The sequence below is a fragment of the Rutilus rutilus genome (genome assembly GCF_951802725.1).
Source record: "Rutilus rutilus genome assembly, chromosome: 24".
Taxonomy (NCBI): domain Eukaryota; kingdom Metazoa; phylum Chordata; class Actinopteri; order Cypriniformes; family Leuciscidae; genus Rutilus; species Rutilus rutilus.
This window is the reverse complement of record NC_140228.1, coordinates 28,793,018-28,811,849: the sequence shown is the minus strand read 5'-3', so window position 1 is coordinate 28,811,849 and position 18,832 is coordinate 28,793,018. Positions and strand designations below refer to the sequence as shown.

Genomic DNA, 18,832 nt, shown 5'->3' with positions numbered 1-18,832 from the left:
GACTCTTAACAGTGTCTTTTGTTTTAGGTTACGGTATTCTATAAATCGGAAGTCTTTCCCAGTGAGAGTCAAAATGTGTTGTACAGATGTAGGTATGTCACGCTTTAACACAGTCTTCCGATTGAAACCAGGCTGTCTCCATAAACATAGCACACTGGAAGTCTTCAGAGCCAGAATCCCATGTTCTGCAAGACTCTGCCCCTTTTTCATCCATCACGTATCTGATAAAGACCTTAACGGACATTTGTTTGTCAGCGTGATGGCACAAACTCTTGTAAATGGACAGAGAGAATAGTGGCCTGTGTAGCTTACTGGCTTAGCTGAAGATCTCCTGACCCTTGACTAATTATCAGCAGTGGCAAGCTGGGAGCATTAGACCCTGAATCTAATTTGAAACCGCATTAAGATGCATGACAAACGCTGTCTTTTTGACACCTTCTGTGTGGAGAAAAACCTGCTAGAATTGGGGATTTTTAACAAGGAAGAACAAGGCTTCTCTGAATAATATAAGTGTCTGCTGTAAATTACATTTGAGAGTGTAAATGTAATAAATAATGAACTGATAATATGCGTTGGAGGACACAGGAGTGCGCGAGTTGTTGGACTGCGCTATTAGATTGTGTTGCTTAATGGAAGCGAAATGAAGAATTCCACTCTTTTAATAACGCTTGTTATAATTAAACTCCTCCACAAGTGCTGGGCACGAGAGAGAGAGAGAATGAGCGCAGGACGTCTCCAAATTATAAATCATTCATCCTCGGCAGGGTTCCGCCTTTGTTCCCTTGGAAACAGATGTGCGGGGTTCAACTTTGACATCTGATTGGCGGAAAGGGATTTGCAGGGGCACGGCACATGAGGGCTGAAACAGAATACGTTTGATTTGCTGAAATTTCTCCTACCAAAAAGAGTACCCTTCCTCTAATCAATACCCTTTAGAGAATTCCGAGCGACTGCGAAATTGTGCTCTCTTCAGCTCGATACTGCACTGTGGGAGGCGAGTCATTTAGAGTTTCATTAATATCTGAAATGACTAAACAAGTTCAGCAAGCCAAGAGGGCGAACATTTGCAAAGTCTACTTAATTATCCTGAATAAAATATGAAGTGGCAACTGTGAAATGATGTGGAACCGATTGGTTTAGGTGCTAGAATATACATTTTCTACATTTGATCTTTGAGACTCATTTGAGTCACAAATGCAGAATGTTTAACTTTTGAGGACTCTTGTACTGAGCACAATGAACTACACTAAGACTCAACCAGGATGTTCTCAACAGCATGTCAAAACCACATGCCAAACATTGACAAATATACTGTCATCTGACGAACATGAGAATCCTTCAGTTGAAGTGATGGTCTGTAAAAAGAGTAGAGGCTAATTATCGACTGCTTCTCAGAGAACATCCTGGTAGAGTCTTAGTGTAGTTCATTGTGCTCTGTACAAGAGTCCCGAATCAATACCTTATTGACAGAGACTGGTAATCCATAAGCATAATGAGCCCATCTAAACAAAGAAGGACTTTGAAATTTCATGATGATCAAGAACACTGGAGAAATCAACAGATAAAACGGCACAATCCTCATATTGATCAGTCTCAGCATTGTATCCTCAGGGCTCTGCTCTACAAAGCTATGGAAATTCTCCCTAAAAATGTGGGGCAGAATTTGCAGCCGCAAGGAGAGAGCTTGTCTCCGGTTTCTTTGGGAAATGCATACGTCTTGCTTCCACAGTGAAATGAAGAATTAAACATCACAGTTCCTCTTCTCTCTACCTTCCCCTAATTCAATTAGTCTCTGGTTTAGAACACGAGTTTTCAGAGACAATATTTTGATTGCAATAAGGAAAATCTGCTTAACAGACCTCCCCTAGCAAATATTTGGCCGCGGGTCACGTCTGTTATTAGCCTCCTGAGGAGTCTCTTTGGCCCAAGCTTTCCAAAGATGATAAAACAAGTCTGGGGTTTCAGGGTACCCTCGGGGTTTGGGTCACAGAAAAGCCCCTAAGTGCAAGAAAAGGCCTGCAATCAACACAATAACTGCTGCCAAGAGTTGTTCACAGATTCATGCAACCGAAATAGACATGCACAAATAATCTGTTGTCCTAGAACATGTAACTGTAACCGTGTGTGGCTTCAGGTTTCTCATTGTCTCTCGGACATTAAGATCATGTTAGATACATCTCATAGACAGATTTTGTTGAGGCTTCATGCATCTGTTGGCCGGGAAGACTCACTGGGGTTGGAGCGAACCAGTACATTTGGGTTTTAACATTCCATGGCTGTCGACCAAAGGGCAACATTCAACAGATGTTGCTGCTGGTCTTCAATAGAGAAAAGCAAGCCAGTGGCAAAAGCATCTGCAAGGCCGCCTGTTAGAGCTGAAGTTGAATTCAGCTAGACACAAAAATCATAAAAGTGTGGGGGAGTTTCAGAGCTTCTTCAAAAAAATATCACAGCAGAGTCTATTCTCTGCCAAGGACAAATCCCTCCTCCATTAATCATTCATAATAGACTGCTATCTACAGTACATGCATGTGAATCGTGCAGTACCTGAATCCATTCTTTGTTTGAGTCCTCTGCAGGGGTCCAACCATTCTCTGGGTTGTTGAGTCTAGAACGTTCTGGAGACCAGCTGGGGTTGTACTGGGATGAGGCGATGATTTGGTCAGAATGGATTTCCCCAGTTTCCAAACCCAAAGCCTCGGTACAGTCAAAGTCTGAAGAAATCACAAGGAGAAAGAGGGATGGGGGAGTTGTTAAAATGTCATTTCATGATCTAAATAAAGAATACATCAGATCCTGACCCAAACTAAGGCCTTCCTCTTGGGAATGGGCCACTCAACAGCAAAGTACCACAGGTTTTCATCTCTTAGGACCAGAATAAAACACTTCTCACAGGAAAAGCACAATTTAATGGAAGCACAGTGGGAAGTGTACCACATTAAGAAGCAAAGCTTTATTCATAAAACATTCAGTTTAAGCTCTTAAGTCCAGCAACAAGTAAAGTCATGAGGTTCATAAAAGAAAAGCCTTTGGAAGGTGCACAGTTAAATGGCACATGGGAAGGCCATTTCCCCAGCGTCAGCATCAGAGACGGCCCCTAGAATGTCTGTGTTTTTAGATGCCAGGAGAGCAGGCTGTATATCACTCCACATGCCATGCCACCCAGGATAAGGGCATTACTGATTGTTTTGTGATGTTATGGGGCATGCTGGCCGTGTGTCTGAGACAAGCAAAGTTCACGCTTTGACCCCCGAGGGTCTTTATCCAGACACTTTGGCACAGAATTTAGGACTGTCAGACACCGGAGAATGGGGAAATGTTGAAGCTGAGGTGGGAGGTCACAGACACCAAACAAACACATATTTTAAGGAAATACATTGACACAGGGTGAGCTCATGTTCCCTAATATAACAGTGAAAGGTGCAAGAAGGTCAGATACACACATACTCAAACATGCAGGCCTAAACACATGTAGCAGATGGAGAAAGCATGTGTGTTAACTGGCCAGTAGTTTTATTTGTTCACTCACACTGAGCCATTAGCCCTGTTCTGAAAACATACTGTAGTGAGTCGCCTGCCCAGACAGCACTTGAAGGCATCGGATTAATGCTACTATGCCTATTAAAAATAGTAAGCATCACATTTATTCTTTGTAAATTAGCAAACTCAACAGAGCAGTTTGACAAGCTCAGTGAAAAAACCCATCCAAGGTGGCGGCTGGGGTCGAGAGAAATGTTAATATACTGTAAATAAATATAACTATATGTGCAATTTAATTAAATATAGAAAAGTATCTTTAAATAACAGGCAATTGTATCCATAAAAAAATTACTATAGTAATAGATTCTGTCAAAATATTAAAGTCCCCATGTAGTCAATAATTTCATCCCTAAAAACTAATCTTTCATTATCAAAATTACATATGTAAAAGTTTTTTCCTTGAAAAAAATTCTTCATGCCTTAAAATAGCTTGAATGTAACTCTACACCCTTGCCTTATTTATACGGGTTCTATGAATATGCAAATTAGCCCCGCCTCCACTCACTCACAGCTGCTCAGAGATCCACTCGTTGACGATCACACATTGACCTGATTGGCTACAAGGTTACACCACAGGAGGGCTTTAACTTATTATAACAACTACTATTGTCAATTTATAAAGGTGTACTATAGTATTAGAGAATCACATTGTTAGCGTAGCAACGTGAGTTAATGCCAAACTCTATTAAAATCAAAAGGGAGTGTTGAGTCTTTTATGTGCTTCTCATGAATTTCTCTCTTTTACCCTTGAAACTACAGCTCAACTTAATCTTAACATGATTACTCATTCTCTAGTGCTCTGTTTTATCTCTCTATCTCTTCAAGCCATCTATCCTCTATCCACCCTTTTATTCTTTAGAACAATGACTGAAAACAACCAGATCGATCGTCTGATTACATCTGGCATCCGTCACTGTTTGGTCCCACTCGGCAGAGACCATAAATCTATGACGGTTCTCTGACAAAATCCTTCGCATAAAGACTTATTGCCAATGGCGATCTCCTTCCTTCCTGCAAAGCACAATGTATACTGGTAAACATGTCGAACTGCGAGAGAAGCTGCCACAGAATGTAAATTTATGAGGCCAATAAATAATTGATAGACTGCGACTGTTCAGCAAAGCCTCTGCTGAGAACACACCGAATGTGTTCTTGATCATGAGCCGGGACGGTACAGATGTATAGCAAGCTGAAATATAACATGGTACTGTACACTCTAAAAAATGCTGGGTTGTTTTAACCCAGTTGTGGGTCAAATATGGACTAACCCAACGTTGGGTTAAAAATGCAATTTAAAAATGGACAAATTGCATTTTGGACAAAATCAAAAATGCAATTTAAAAATGGACAAATTGTGTTACATTAAAAATGTAAACCAACGGCTGGGTTTGTCCATTTTTAAATTCAATTTTTAACCCAACGTTGGGTTAGTCCATATTTGACCCAACATTGGGTTAAAACAACCTAGCATTTTTTAGAGTGTACATCAGTTCACAGCATTAATGGTTATATGTACTTTATAATAGATACTAAATGTATAAAAAACAGCTGTTGATTCACAAGCTCTAATGTTGAAAAGGTATATTCTCAAGAGAAGGTGACAAAAAGACAGATAGAGAAGGAGAAAGAAAGAAAAGTGCACGGGATAGATTTAAATGCATAGCATGATTGCAGGTGAGGGTTGATGGTGTGTTCTGAAATTAAATGCTTAGTCGGAGCATTTCTCAAATTGGGGTGAAGAGGTGAACCCTCTGGGTGAGCTGGTTTGGGGGGAAAAGAGAGTAATCCAACTTCCAAAAAGCAGGGCAGATGGGTCATGACTCTTAACACAATCACTTAATGAAAGAGGGCCACAGCTGAGAGGGACATGGTGATTTAATAGCTTCCCGTGTTACATCATGTTGTATGTGCGTACACTGAGTATGGGTTTCTACCGCACCCAACAGAAGATGTTTCAATAACTTTGGCTAACGTTATTTAAAGACGTTAGGAACAAACATTCTCAGAATAAAGTTCTCACGTTGTTCAAATATCCTTTAACCTAAATGACTGGAGTCTTCATCTCATGAGTGTAAAAAAAAATACTTTGTGCACTTTCGACTTACCGTCAGGGACTGTCCTTTCCAGCACAGTGTAATTAGCGGAGAATCCCTCTTTTGCTATGGCACTATCTGTGGTGATTATCAAAGCCAAGATTCCAGTGTAGGATATGATCCGTCCTGGAGTATTCTGTCCACAGAATCTTCCAATGTATGGACCAACTGTGAAAAAGAGACAAAGAAATGAGAGAGCTTGATTAGATGCATTAAATAATCCACTATTCATGCCATTCCATCACAGCTGATACTGTAGTGTGTCAATGTCAAGGACAGTGACATTGGTTGATCTTGTATAACGGTGTTAATTGAACAAAACATTCTCCCTACAATTTTTTTGTTGTTGATGGAAATGAAAAGGGCATTGTCTGTTTTGTAAGTGTCTATGACCTTGGGTTTCTGTTTTCAGTGGCGATCATAAATTCCTGCACGTATTGTTCGTTCCAGGGCCACTCTGATGTGACTTCCCAGAAGCCACTTTAAAAGAAAAAAAAATGTGTAGGAGTTGGAGGGGACATGAAAAAAAAAATGAAAAAAGAATTGAACACAACTAAGTCTGTAAATGGAGAGGTATGTAGTACATTCAGCTGAGAAACGTACTGCAAAATAAGAAGGCTCTCCAGGTTAAGGCCACTTTTAAACTCTGGCTTAAGCAACATTTCAAACTTGCTAGAATGTAACGCTAAGTTGTTTGACAACAGACAACCAATCATAAATGGTCCCATTGCTTGCCTTATTAATTATTAATGAGCTTTGTACAGTCACAGAAACTTAAACCACACAGAAATTGCACATTTTTGCATACTGGACGGTCTAATCCAAAATATTAACTTTGTAAAATTGCAAATAGCACAATAAACACTGTGTTTAAAATTATACTGTGTAAAATCTCTAATCCTGAATAAAAGGATTAATCACTGATCCATGCAAAATATGAACCGTGTAAAATATGAAAGATCCAGGATCATGTTAAAATAGTTCCATTTTCAAGGTTAGCTGTTTCTTTAAAGAGAAACATAGTGATTGGCTCTAAGAAGATGTCCATTACAGAGATTAAACAGAACTGCCAGCTTTGTGTGTGTGATTACATAAAACAGATCTACGGGTTTACATTAATCTTAATCTTCATAAGAATTCATAGAATGGAGAAACAGGTGCATCCAAGTGTGTATAAATGTGTGCGCGCTTTGTGTGTGTGTGTGTTGGGTGTGGTGAAGCATCCGGATTATCTGCATGACTCAACAGAGCTATGAAATTTTAAAGAGCCTCTCCATGAATCCATCCAGCATGTCTGCTCTTGGAGGAGGAGGGGGTTTCATACACCCTCTGCCAGGCCGAGACTGCCTCAGAGTGGGCGGCCGGTGGGTGATGGAGGGGTGGAAGTCATTGAAGCTTCTGTCTCATGCCTTGCAGTCTTTCCACACTAATGCACTTATTGATTGGTGTGGCTCCACAGGTAATGCAGCTTGTGTCTGAACCGTAGAGAGGAGTTACACTGAGGCCCTAAGGCACCAGGGACTCCCCTTTAAAGTATTGTCTTCAACCTCCCTCTTGGCTCTTTCTCTTTCACCTTTTTATTGTAGATTTTTCAACAGAAGCTGCTGAGTCTAAAATAAAGCTTGCAACCTTTATCCCAGGTTCTACACTTCCCTCAGGCCTATATCGAATTTGCTCTCACAAAAAGCACTAAAGATTTAGTGTAACCTTTCAAAAACACTTAGTTAAACAGACTTCCTTTTATCATAATTGTTGATCTATAGGTTCACAACCTATGTTCAGAAGAGATGCTGAAACAATTTTTTTTATTTTTATTATAACTCATGAGAAAGCTCAAAAGGCTCGGCCTCGGATCAAAGGTGCCATTTGTTCACGGCTTCTCTCTTCCGTCAAGTCGATAATGAAGCGGAAACCGAATAAGACCTCTGGTCCTCGCAGACTTCCTTCCCACTTTGAGCTGGAATCTTCCTGTTGGGCTGCTGGGTTGTTTTTGCAGTTCAAATACACGCAAATAAAAACTGTAATTATCTTGAAGAACAAAATATTTTTGGTGTTATGACAACAGTCTACATTCCAGAGTCCCTCACCCCGAACTGCCCGAGACGAACTACAGTCTAATGTCCAGAGAGACGGAAAAAGAGAACAGCTATTAACGGGATAAAGAGATCCTACCGACATGTTCTCGGACACTCTTATACAGCGAACTGTGAATGTAAGAGTTTGTGTGCAGAACCAAATATCTTATAGAAAATTGGCCATGCTTATGAGAGTTTTGTTTAGCTTGTGAAACACAGCAAATCCATTGGAGTCAGGCATCTCGCCTAGAGATCCATGCATCTGACTTCTCTGCTAAAGGCCAAAGATGAGACCCTTCCATCAACAACCTGTTGTTGTCTGGGTAAATACACTGTCAGAAATAGGAGTAGGAGTCCATTTCTGTCCCCAAGGTACAATCTACACTAACGTACCCCATAGGGCTTATTATTGGACCTCAAGCTACATATATGTACCTTTTTGAGGGTCAAAAAGCATTAAAAGGTACATATATGTACCGTTTCTTTTAAAGGTTAAGGTACAATATTGTACCCTTGAGGGTACAGCCCCAGTGACAAGCCATTGTACCCCTAAAGGTACAATTATGTACTTTATTTTCTGAGAGTGTATTGAACTTCAACTGTTTGAAGATGTATGATATCTCAAATCATGTGGCTTGTTGAGGAAAGGTCTGCTATTACTTTCTACATAATCAGATTGGCCATTTTCACCTGGCAGATAAAACTGGTGAAATATCAGAAATTTTACGTTTAGGGATACAACATCCAGACAGCAACATAGAGTCGGCCCAGATGTGGGCTGGATCTGGGCCAACACTATGTCGCTGTCTGGGACAGCTTGCCACTGGGGCAGTACCCATAAAAGGACAACTTTGTACCTGATTTACCTATAAAAGATTAGTGCCCATATAGTAGTACCTTAAGGGTACATATTACATACTACTCTAAGGTACAAACATGCACCTTTTGGAGGTAAATCAGGTACAAAGTTGTCCCTTCAAGATCACTGTTTCAGTGGCCACATTGTACCCCTGAAGGTACAATTTCTTGACAGTCGAGCCGACATCCACCCAACCACCTAATGGCGCTTTTCCACTGCATGGTACGGCTCGGTTCGGCTCGGTACGGTTCGACTCGGCGCGGAACGGTTCGGCTCGCTTCGCTTTTCCACTGCATGGTACGGCTCGGTTCGGCTCGGTACGACTCGACTCGGTACGGCACGGTTCGGTTCGCTTTAGCTCGTTGCTTTTCCACTGCAGTTAGTACCGCTTCAAAGTGGGTGGGACTGATCGTTATAGTTGCCGTCTTTACTGCAAAGACATCATCATATTAAATGCGAATTTTTCATTCCGTGTTTCCCCATCCACTCCTCGGCAACCAACGAGAGGAAAGTACGCACCTCGTCCACTGACCACGATTCAGCCATTTCTTTTTTTGAAGTTTATACTCTTTTAAAACAAGTAAAACAAGTACTTTTAAAACAAGTGCTACAGCGTTGGCTTTTGTCTACTGGCTATTTAAATCTAGCGGGTTTAGTGTCTCGTGTCGTAAATACAATGACGCTGGTAGTGATGTTTCTGTCTGACCAATCAGTAATCTGCAGTGTTTTCACGTCACATTTTAGTATCGGTACGGTACGCTTGGAACCTCAACAGAGGTGGTACCATTTAAAGCGAGCCGAAGCGAGCCGTACCGTACCGTACCATGCAGTGGAAATGCGCCATAAGTGAGCCGTACCGAACCGAGCCGTACCGTACCATGCAGTGGAAATGCGCCATAAGTGAGCCGTACCGAACCGAGCCGTACCGTACCATGCAGTGGAAATGCGCCATAAGTGAGCCGTACCGAACCGAGCCGTACCGTACCATGCAGTGGAAAAGCACCATAACATTCCCTAACATTCTGTTGATGCATTTTACAGAGGCCACTCACATTTTCTTCAGAAAATGTAAAATCTAATTAAATAACATTCTTGTTATTTGATGTCATGTTCTGTTTCTGCAGATGTTTCTATATTGATTTATCCGAGTATATTGTTTCCGGTCTTTTGAGAATAAATGGGCAAACATCATCCAACTAAATGATCTTTTGTTTCAAACATTCTGATTGTCTTGTTTGGAGCAACAGATCTTTCCAACGACTCACCTCCAAAGAAACCGTCCCAAATCTCCAGGCGGTCGTAGCGGCAGGACACTCCAGTGGGAGGCTGTGTGTCCGGCTCCAGTTCGAAGCTCTCGAACTCCAGAACGATCTCCGACATCTTAGGAGCAAAGATCATGAATGTGCAGTCCAGGTTGTTGGGGTACTTCTCTGGAAAGCCGGGCGACTTGATGACTCCACTGCTGGAGGTGAAGTTCCTGGAGCATTCTGGACCTGAGGTAGAGGAAGGAAAAAGATAGGATTTTATTGTTTGTACACAGAGGCAGCTGGAGTAGGAGGGAAAAAACAAACATAGGAGGAGGAACACGGTGGTCTGTGTTGTTTTGCTCGATGATTGCATGGTTTATGGGCCGTGGAGGAGGCCCACCCTGCTCGGGATATGCTCTTTGCTTGGGTGTGTGGGCTAATGATGAAGACGAAGCGAGACCAAAAAGAAAGTACATGCACATATGAGACTGCACTTATTAAATGTTTCATGGGCAGAATGGTTGGTGCTTACAACAATACAATTAAGAAATAGCTAAATATGTCCATCGTGCTTTATATAACCACCCTTTAGAAATGTGCACACACACTTTTATACCGACAAGTCAAAACATTCACCCTGAACTCCTTGTGGACTAGCTCTGCTGATGCAGTGTGTAGTTGAAGTTCACACATACATCACTACTTTGCACTTACATGACGGCCGTTCGACTAAAGCTGTTGTGTGATGAATAGGCTCAGAGCTCAAAGTAAATACACTCTTGTTACAGAGTGATGCATATCGGATCACCTCTGGATCATCAACACTGAAATGTCAACATTACGTTAGCACTGTACCTAATGTAGTGTGGAATCTCGTGATTATTACTGCGGGTGCAAAAGTTTAAAGATCCTGAACCAGAACAGAGATGACAAATAATGAAGTCACTGTGGCTGAAAATCCTCATGTGCTTCCAAACCCATATTACTTGCTTTCTTAAATGGGACACAAAAGGATACGTTTTGAAGAATTTTCATGCTGCTTGCTTGCATAAAAACTGAATGGGATCTTCCAGGACGGCATCATAAAAGTAATTCGCTCTTCTGAAGCCAGATCAAAATTTCACTGAAAATCTTGTTTGGACAGCCAAAATCACCTCTTACTTTTATTATGTGTGAAAGAGCAGCATGCACATTTTATTACACATCTTCTAATTTGTTCTATAAATTCATATGGGTTTTGACATGAGGGTGTGTAAATGATAATTTTTGGATGTTGAAGAGCTTTCTTTTTTGTGAATATTAGTGTCAGGGATATTTGCTCGTTTAGTTTCACTATCATGGACTTTTAGTTTGCTTCTCATTATATCCTGTTGTCTTTGTTCATGTTTCCCGCCATCATTAGTTACTATGGCAAATCATCACACCTGTTAGTCTTTTAGTTTGTTATCAGTGTGTATTTAAGTTCCTCGTTTCGCTGCCTTGATTGTTGGTAAGTTTGTTTGTTTGATTAAATACTTTTATTTTTGAATTCATCTTTTTTCTGTGGACCTTATTCACTGCGATCGTGACAATAAGGTGCATAATTTAATGTAATCAAAAGCTCTTCACGACCACATTCTACCACAGAACCGTTAACTGCTTCTTTTTATATGCTTTTTTTTATTTCTTTTCCATTTTTCCTGCATGTGCTCTGAAGAAAATGACCAGCACGGGAATTTGAAGCTAAAGTGAGCTGACATTTAGTGTACTACTTGGTTGGTTTTTAAACAGCAGGACATAAATTCCACACTTTTAGTCCTTTCATTTCAGAGAATTCCAGACATTTCAAATTACATTTTCTTTCTTAAACTAGACAAATGAAGCTTAATGTGGCCTTTGGAACCCTACAGGCCTCTACTTTAATCCATTGAAAACTGTTGTGCCAGCAATTACACGTGTGTGTGTGTGTGTGTGTGTGTGTGTGTGTGTGTGTGTGTGTGTGTGTGTGTGTGTGTGTGTGTGTGTGTGTGTGTGTGTGTGTGGAAGGCTTTCAACTTTCATCATATTTGTCTGATAGTTCCAGTGCTAGCTGATAGAAACACTGAATACTGTAGACTATTCTTAATCTTCTGACAGAGGAAAAAGTTCTGTGGCTGTTCCACGGCAAGAAGGAATTGCATTTTCCTTTCGCAAGATAAGGACACATCTCTTCAGAACTATTTATAGAAAATGCATATTATAACATTATTTTTTTTTCAGTAAAGCAACCCTGAACATACTCAAAGCAAGCATTGAAAGCCACGCATGAAATGTATCAGAACTCAATTCACATTGCGCTGTTAGGGCTATCTGTCGTCTTATAGGATGATTTCTCTTCTATAGGTTTCTTAGGTGTAGGTGGAGCAACAATTTAAAAGAATCTGGCTGAGTAAGTTAGTAAAAGTTAGCTAAACTGTCAACACGGTCCTCTATGTGGATGCTAGAGAGTGGAAAACATAGAGAACTGTGGGTCCACTAGTACATTTATCCGTCTGGCTGGAACTGTGTGTCTTCGCTGCTGTTCGCTGTGACTGGCTTTGTAACGCACCGCTGCTGTTTACAGATTGCTGTTCTAGGATTTGTGTGTGCGCGTTTGTGATTATGCGTGTCTCATAAGGATTCGGAGACGTGTTGCTATTGTCACTAACCACAAATGCTCCACACATTCGCATGTCCTTTGGTTTGTTTCTGCAGTTATTTGCAAATAGTAGGAAAAAAAAAATTTTTTACAAGAGAAAGACTGCGGAAAGCTGAGATGAGAAACGGGAGGCTGTAAACTCAAGCCAAACAAATAAAGCTTTGTGAGAGCCATCCAACTTTCTCTCTCTCTCTCTCTCTCTCTCTCTCTCTTAGTTTCTTTCCCTCTCACAGCCACAAATACTTTCAAGTCGTTTTGAACTAAATTTACACTTAAACACCAGAATTTATGAGAGACTAGTGAAGTGGTATTGAAAAAACAACACAGGGTTGATTCATCGCAGCTAAGTGCTAATCCTGACATTAACGGCTAGCTTTTGTATAATTTATTTTGCTTTTCCGCACATAATGTATATACACAGGGCTTATCTATGCAATGTGGTGAAGTGGCCGAAGCCTCCGGCCTCTGTGGAATATTTGCTCAGTTTATTTTACAGGCCAGAGGCGACGCTTGTTAAAAAGATCACTTTCAGGTCTCGCTTTAGAGCAAACAAACCCAGCAAAGTGTCATAGATTTAATCCTCATGTTCTGCTGAGATTAACTTTACTGTTTTTCACGGTTTGGTTCCCAGAGACCCCAGTGATGTAGGCTGTATCTAACATGTCTAAACATTTCTGAAATTTAGAAATTAGCCAATTTTTTTTATATATATATATAAGATCTTCTCAGCTCCAGATATCACTGAAGCTGCCTCTGTTTGACCCTAAAGCAGAAACTATATATGTATTAGTGTTGTTATTGTTAACTAAAACTATTAAAAATAGTTCTGTTAATTGAATCAAAACTGAAAAGAAAATAATATATAATTATTACATGAAAAAAGTGGCAACTACTACTGTAAAACCTAATGCTCAAAATAATTAATTGGTTTGAGTAGAGTGAACTTAAATTAAACAAATTAGTTCAATCAAATTCACTTTTACGAGTATTTAGAACTTTCTTTTTCCTTTGAGTTCACAAAACTGACACATTTTAAGTAATCTGAAGTGTTTCATTATTTTGAGTTTTAAGAACTTATTTTAATTTAGATACATTTTTAGATTTCTATTCCCCAGCACACTTTGCTATGACACTCGAACGGGAGAGTAAATGCTCAGATCAAGTGTTATATAATTATTTTTGTGCAAGATTAATGAAGCAAGTTAGCATTTACTGAATTAGCTAACCAAGGATCCACTACTAAAAATATTTAAGTTGAGATTACATGATAATTTTAAGTTAAATGTGTATTTCAAGTTAAGAGCAATTAAAATGAATGAGTTCAAAATAAAAATCTGCCAGTTTTGCTTGCTTAAACTGTTTGATGTAACTGATTACCCCATTTTTTTTTTTTGCCAACTTATTTGGATGTACAGTATACAAATAATACAAAAATACACTGATTTGCATCCATTATGGTAACATTGTTTCTCTAAGGGTTCTCTGTAAATGTTAAAGTTTAGTTACACCGTACAGAGTTTGGACAACGTGAGCTGACACAGCTATGCTAACGCTACGATATTAGTGTTACTAGATCCCTCGGCATACGGCAAAGTTTGTGTAACGCTGAAGCAGAAGTGAAATGTCTTAAGGTGTTCTGGGTCTAGTGAGCTAATCGCCGTTGTTTATATTCCATATATCCGCAGGGAGAGTAATTAATCTGGACACACGCATACTTTTCCTTGCCGTTTACCCCCGTGGCTGCACTAAGACAGGTTAATGGGCACGATGAGAGTTTGAGAAGCAAAATTCAGCCACATTTTTCCCAACAAACATTAATCTGGAGACACAGCTGTGAACACACAAACACACATACAGTTGCTGACACATCATTTAGCCAGCCGGCACCGCTGACGGGTCCTCTCGAGATCCAGAACGGGCAACACACAGAAAGACAGTTTCTGCCTTGGATTTCATTAGCTCTGAGTGTTAATGTAGGGGGGGTTTATTTAGAAGACGGGCTCGGAGAAAGACGGGCCTGCTGTGCCAGATGTGACCTATGCCACTGGCCTGTTAAAAAGCAGCTAAACTTGTAAAAGACAACTAAACTGGACACAATGAACAAGCTGCCCTCCTCACGCAATCCTTGTCCTGCTGTGTTGACACAGGTGCCATCGTAAAGACGTTCAGATAACATCTACATGATGAATGGCCTACTGTAACTAGATGTGAGTTAGCGCAGACTTTCGCTTTACTTTAAGGAAGTGGCCATCCTGCTTATGACCAGCTATTTACAGTGCTATGCATAAGTATAGACACCCATACTAAAGTTGACTAAAAAGAGGAATAAAAAATCATTTTTTGGAAACTGAACTTAATGCCTTAATTTAAAAAAATTGGAAAAATCCAACCTTTAAGGACCCCAATTTTCTTTGTGAATGAATAATGCATCGTAAATAAATAAATGTTCTTCCTTAAAATACAGGGTGCATAAGTTTGGACACCCCTATGTTAAATTCCCATAGAGGCAGGCAGATTTTTATTTTTAAAGGCCAGTTACTTCATGGATCCAGGATACTATGCATCCTGATAAACTTCCCTTGGCCTTTGGAATTAAAATAGCCCCACATCATCACATAGCCTTCACCATACCTAGAGATTGGCATGGTTTTATTTCAGTTAGCCTAATAGCTAGTTTGATTTGCATTGAGAGATGATCTTATGGAAAGTACCCCATGCCAATCTCTAGATATGGTGAAGGCTGTGTGATGATGTGGGGCTATTTTAATTCCAAAAAAATAAAAATCTGCCTGCCTCTATGGGAATTTAACATAGGGTTGTCCAAACTTATGCACCCTGTATTTTAAGGAAGAACATTTATTTATTTACGATACATTATTCATTCACAAAGAAAATTGGTGTCCTTAAAGGTTGGATTTTTTCCAAATTTTTTAAATTAAGGCATTAAGTTCAATTTCCAAAAGATGATTTTTTATTCCTCTTTTTAGTCAACTTTAGCATGGGTGTCTAAACTTATGCATAGCACTGTAAGTTACACACAACATTTTGTAAAGCGCTAAAACATACCTATACACACATTTCACTGCAGTTTTCAGCTGAAATGAACACTAGTGGCGGTAACACACCAACAACTTTGATTCCTTTTCAGACCAATCAGGATTACAGGGAAAGATTATCGATTAATAAACACTTATTTTCATGTTTACCATAGTGCATGATTTGTAAACTAATGCATTTTGAGGTTTGCATCACATAACCAGCTCCATATGTTTGGCTTTTCTGATGTAGTAAACTTGCTCTGTCGCTCACCTGATACACAACATTGCTCTTGTGATGTGAAGCGTTTGTGTAACACGAGTCCTGTGAAACACGAGTCACGATAAAAGACTGAAATGAGCACAGTTGCTTCAGCAAAAGTGTTTTTCCCTGACACACTTAGAGAAATCTTTTAGCATTAACCATTTAGCCCTGATTCATACTATAACCAACGTAATAAAATGTTGTCATATTCACGTTAATATGTTTTGTATGATACTTTTAGTGCCATATTTCACTTTGAAAGGACTGTAAAACATGCAGTCAATATAATTTTACAGAAATTTCACCACAAGCACGTTTTCCCAATGAAGGGTTGGGTACGTAAGAAGAGACTTTTACACATTTTAACTTACTATAGGTAACATTGCAACTACATGTCAACTAACTCTCATTAGAGTATTAGACTGTTAGGTTAGGGTTCGGGTGAGTAGATTAAGTTGACATGTACTTGTAAAGTTACATCAGCAGAATATATGTTGAGGAGCATCAGAGTAAAGTGTTATCAGACATTAATCAGACGGTCTACTAATACTCGAATGACTGCTAGTTGACATGTAGTTACAAAGTAATTATGAGTAGAATGTCTAAAGTGGACTATCAGATTATAGTGTTCCCATTGCCATTCCTACAGACGCCATTTTGAAAGTTACGATTTCTCCCATTCCCTTTTCTATTAGAGGTCCATCTCGTTTTTTTCCCCCGTGGAATCAGACTTCCATAGTCCCATCCTACGAGTGTAACTTACTTCTCCATCCTTCTATCCCACACCCACGCCTTCCACTCCGCTTGCGGATCACTCTTCACACATGATGTGGCTCTGAAAATTGCAGAGCTGTTAACTAAAAACCTATGTCCCTTTCCACCCTCAGAAAGGCCATTTTAGGGATGCCAAGACAAGACAGGGTGACATGATAACTACAGACTCCTCTTTTTTTACGGATGGGATGGGATACGCAAGTTTCTAAAAAATCATCTTGTTAAGGATGGTGTGAGGGAACTCTGAGAGTGTGTGTTAGTGCTTGGGTGAGGCCTGATTGCATTCATAGATAGCAGTGGTGGAGAGATTCTCATCTCTTATCTTTCCTGTGTGTGTGTGTGTGTGTGTGTGTGTGTGTGTGTGTGCGCGTCTCTCAGCCTTTCTCGCCCTCTCTTCACCTCATCTTCTCTCCCTCACTTTCTTTGTCACCTTCACACTTTTCTCCTGAATAGATTCTTCCCTCCTTGTGTGTTCTCTGTTTATTCTCTCCTCCTCTTATAGTGCTCACTTTAGCTCTCCTTTCTCATCTAAAATATCTCTCATTCTCTTGCTTTTGTTCTCCCTGTTTTTCTCCATCCATCCATCCATCCATCCATCCATCCATCCATCCATCCATCCATCCATCCATCCATCCATCCATCCATCCATCCATCCATCCATCCATCCATCCATCCATCCATCCATCCATCCATCCATCCATCCATCCATCCATCCATCCATCCATCCATCCATCCATCCATCCATCCATCCATGACCTATATTGCTTGCCCAAAAAAATTATAATTACATTTACATTTTATAAAAGCAACAAGCCACTTGAAATGCGTGTTAAAGAGCTTTAACCGTGGTTCAGTGGTTTCCTCACGGACAGGGTGGAGTAAAATCCCTGTAACGTATACATTCTCTGATCCAATTGAGTTAAAAACATATAGAAGCAGCTGAAGTTGAAGATGCCTGTTCAGAAATCAGTTTAGCTATCCGAGAGCTCTATAAAACACACAAAATACACTGCGTACCTTTAATTAGATACTCTGTTGTGCTTCTGGTTTAAACAATGCAGCCCACACACTGTGCATGTGTGTGTGTGTGTGTGTGTGTGTGTGTGTGTGTGTGTGAAGCCTGCTCTAATCCACATCCATATGCAGCGTCAGCAGCTTGAAATGAGTATTATCTCATTTAGAATGGTTGCTTTCTTATAATCATCTCTCATTTCAATACTTGCACACCTGTTTCAACACCTGTGTGTAATCATTGCGTTTACTTGTATGCCATACACACACAGATCAGATGTTGTTGACAAGGCTTTTAAATCACTTTCCCCTTTCTTTATTCACTGTTCGTCGCTCTCGCTATTGCTTTTCACATTCTTTCCTTTGCTTGCTCGCTGTCCTTCTCGGTCTTTACTTGATAAGGTTGCTGTGTGCTTTGCAGAGTTTGCATAGACACAACAAATTCCCATGTCCTGGACTGCAAACATTACAGTGTTTGTTGTTCACATAGGCTCTCGTGGCCCACCCATGCTGATAAACAGGGCTTTCTTCAGGAACACACCCAGCACGGGCCGGAGAACCCTTGACTGCACACAGTCGATATGTTTCAGACGTCTTTGCTCTCTCCAGAGGAACCTCATTTCCAATCAGACACATCAAGAAGACGAGTTTAAGAAAACCAGCGCTGAGATAATGGAATACTGTGGGAGACGTATTGATCTTATTGATGAGCCAAAGTGTGTGGGGGTGCTGTGTGTGTGTGTGTGTGTGTGTGTGTGTGTGTGTGTGTGTGTGGGGTGGGGGCAAGCCAGAGGAAAAGGTTTTGCTCTTTTATAGCTCAGGAGAATCTCAGTTTTATGAAGTATATCAACTTTGTCTCAAAAGTTTCTCCTGAAATTCCTTAAGGGAAAAGTTATTTAATTTATTCAAATAAATAAATAAATAAATAAACACAATGAATATAATATGAATAAGTATAATTTGTCATATATATATATAAATGCTGTTCTTTTGACCTTTCTATTCATCATAAAATCCTAAAAAAAAAAATGTATTAGGGTTTCCACACATATAGGAAGCAGCACAACTGTTTTCAACATTGATTTACAACACTGATGATCATAATAAGAAACATTTCATCAGATCATCATATTAGAATGATTTGTGAAGGATCATGTGACACTGAAGACTGTAATGATGCTGAAAATTCAGCTTTGATATTTGAAAACAGTTCATTTAAATTGTAATAATATACCACAAAATTACTGTTTTACTGTGTTTTGATCAAATAAATGCAG

The 18,832-nt window shown here is 39.9% G+C and overlaps 1 protein-coding gene across 6 annotated transcripts in view; it reads right to left on the bottom strand.

Annotated features, from left to right (window-relative positions):
* Positions 1-18,832, bottom strand: part of nrp1a (neuropilin 1a) — a 64,494-nt gene that overhangs the window by 24,517 nt on the left and 21,145 nt on the right. For all 6 annotated transcript variants that reach the window (XM_084398771.1, XM_084398768.1, XM_084398766.1 and 3 more), the window contains 3 exons: positions 9,833-10,060; positions 5,646-5,801; positions 2,548-2,714 (listed from right to left, as the gene is read on the bottom strand). In XM_084398771.1, the coding sequence (XP_084254897.1) occupies positions 2,548-2,714; positions 5,646-5,801; positions 9,833-10,060 (551 nt within the window). The remainder of the gene's footprint in view (positions 1-2,547; positions 2,715-5,645; positions 5,802-9,832; positions 10,061-18,832) is intronic.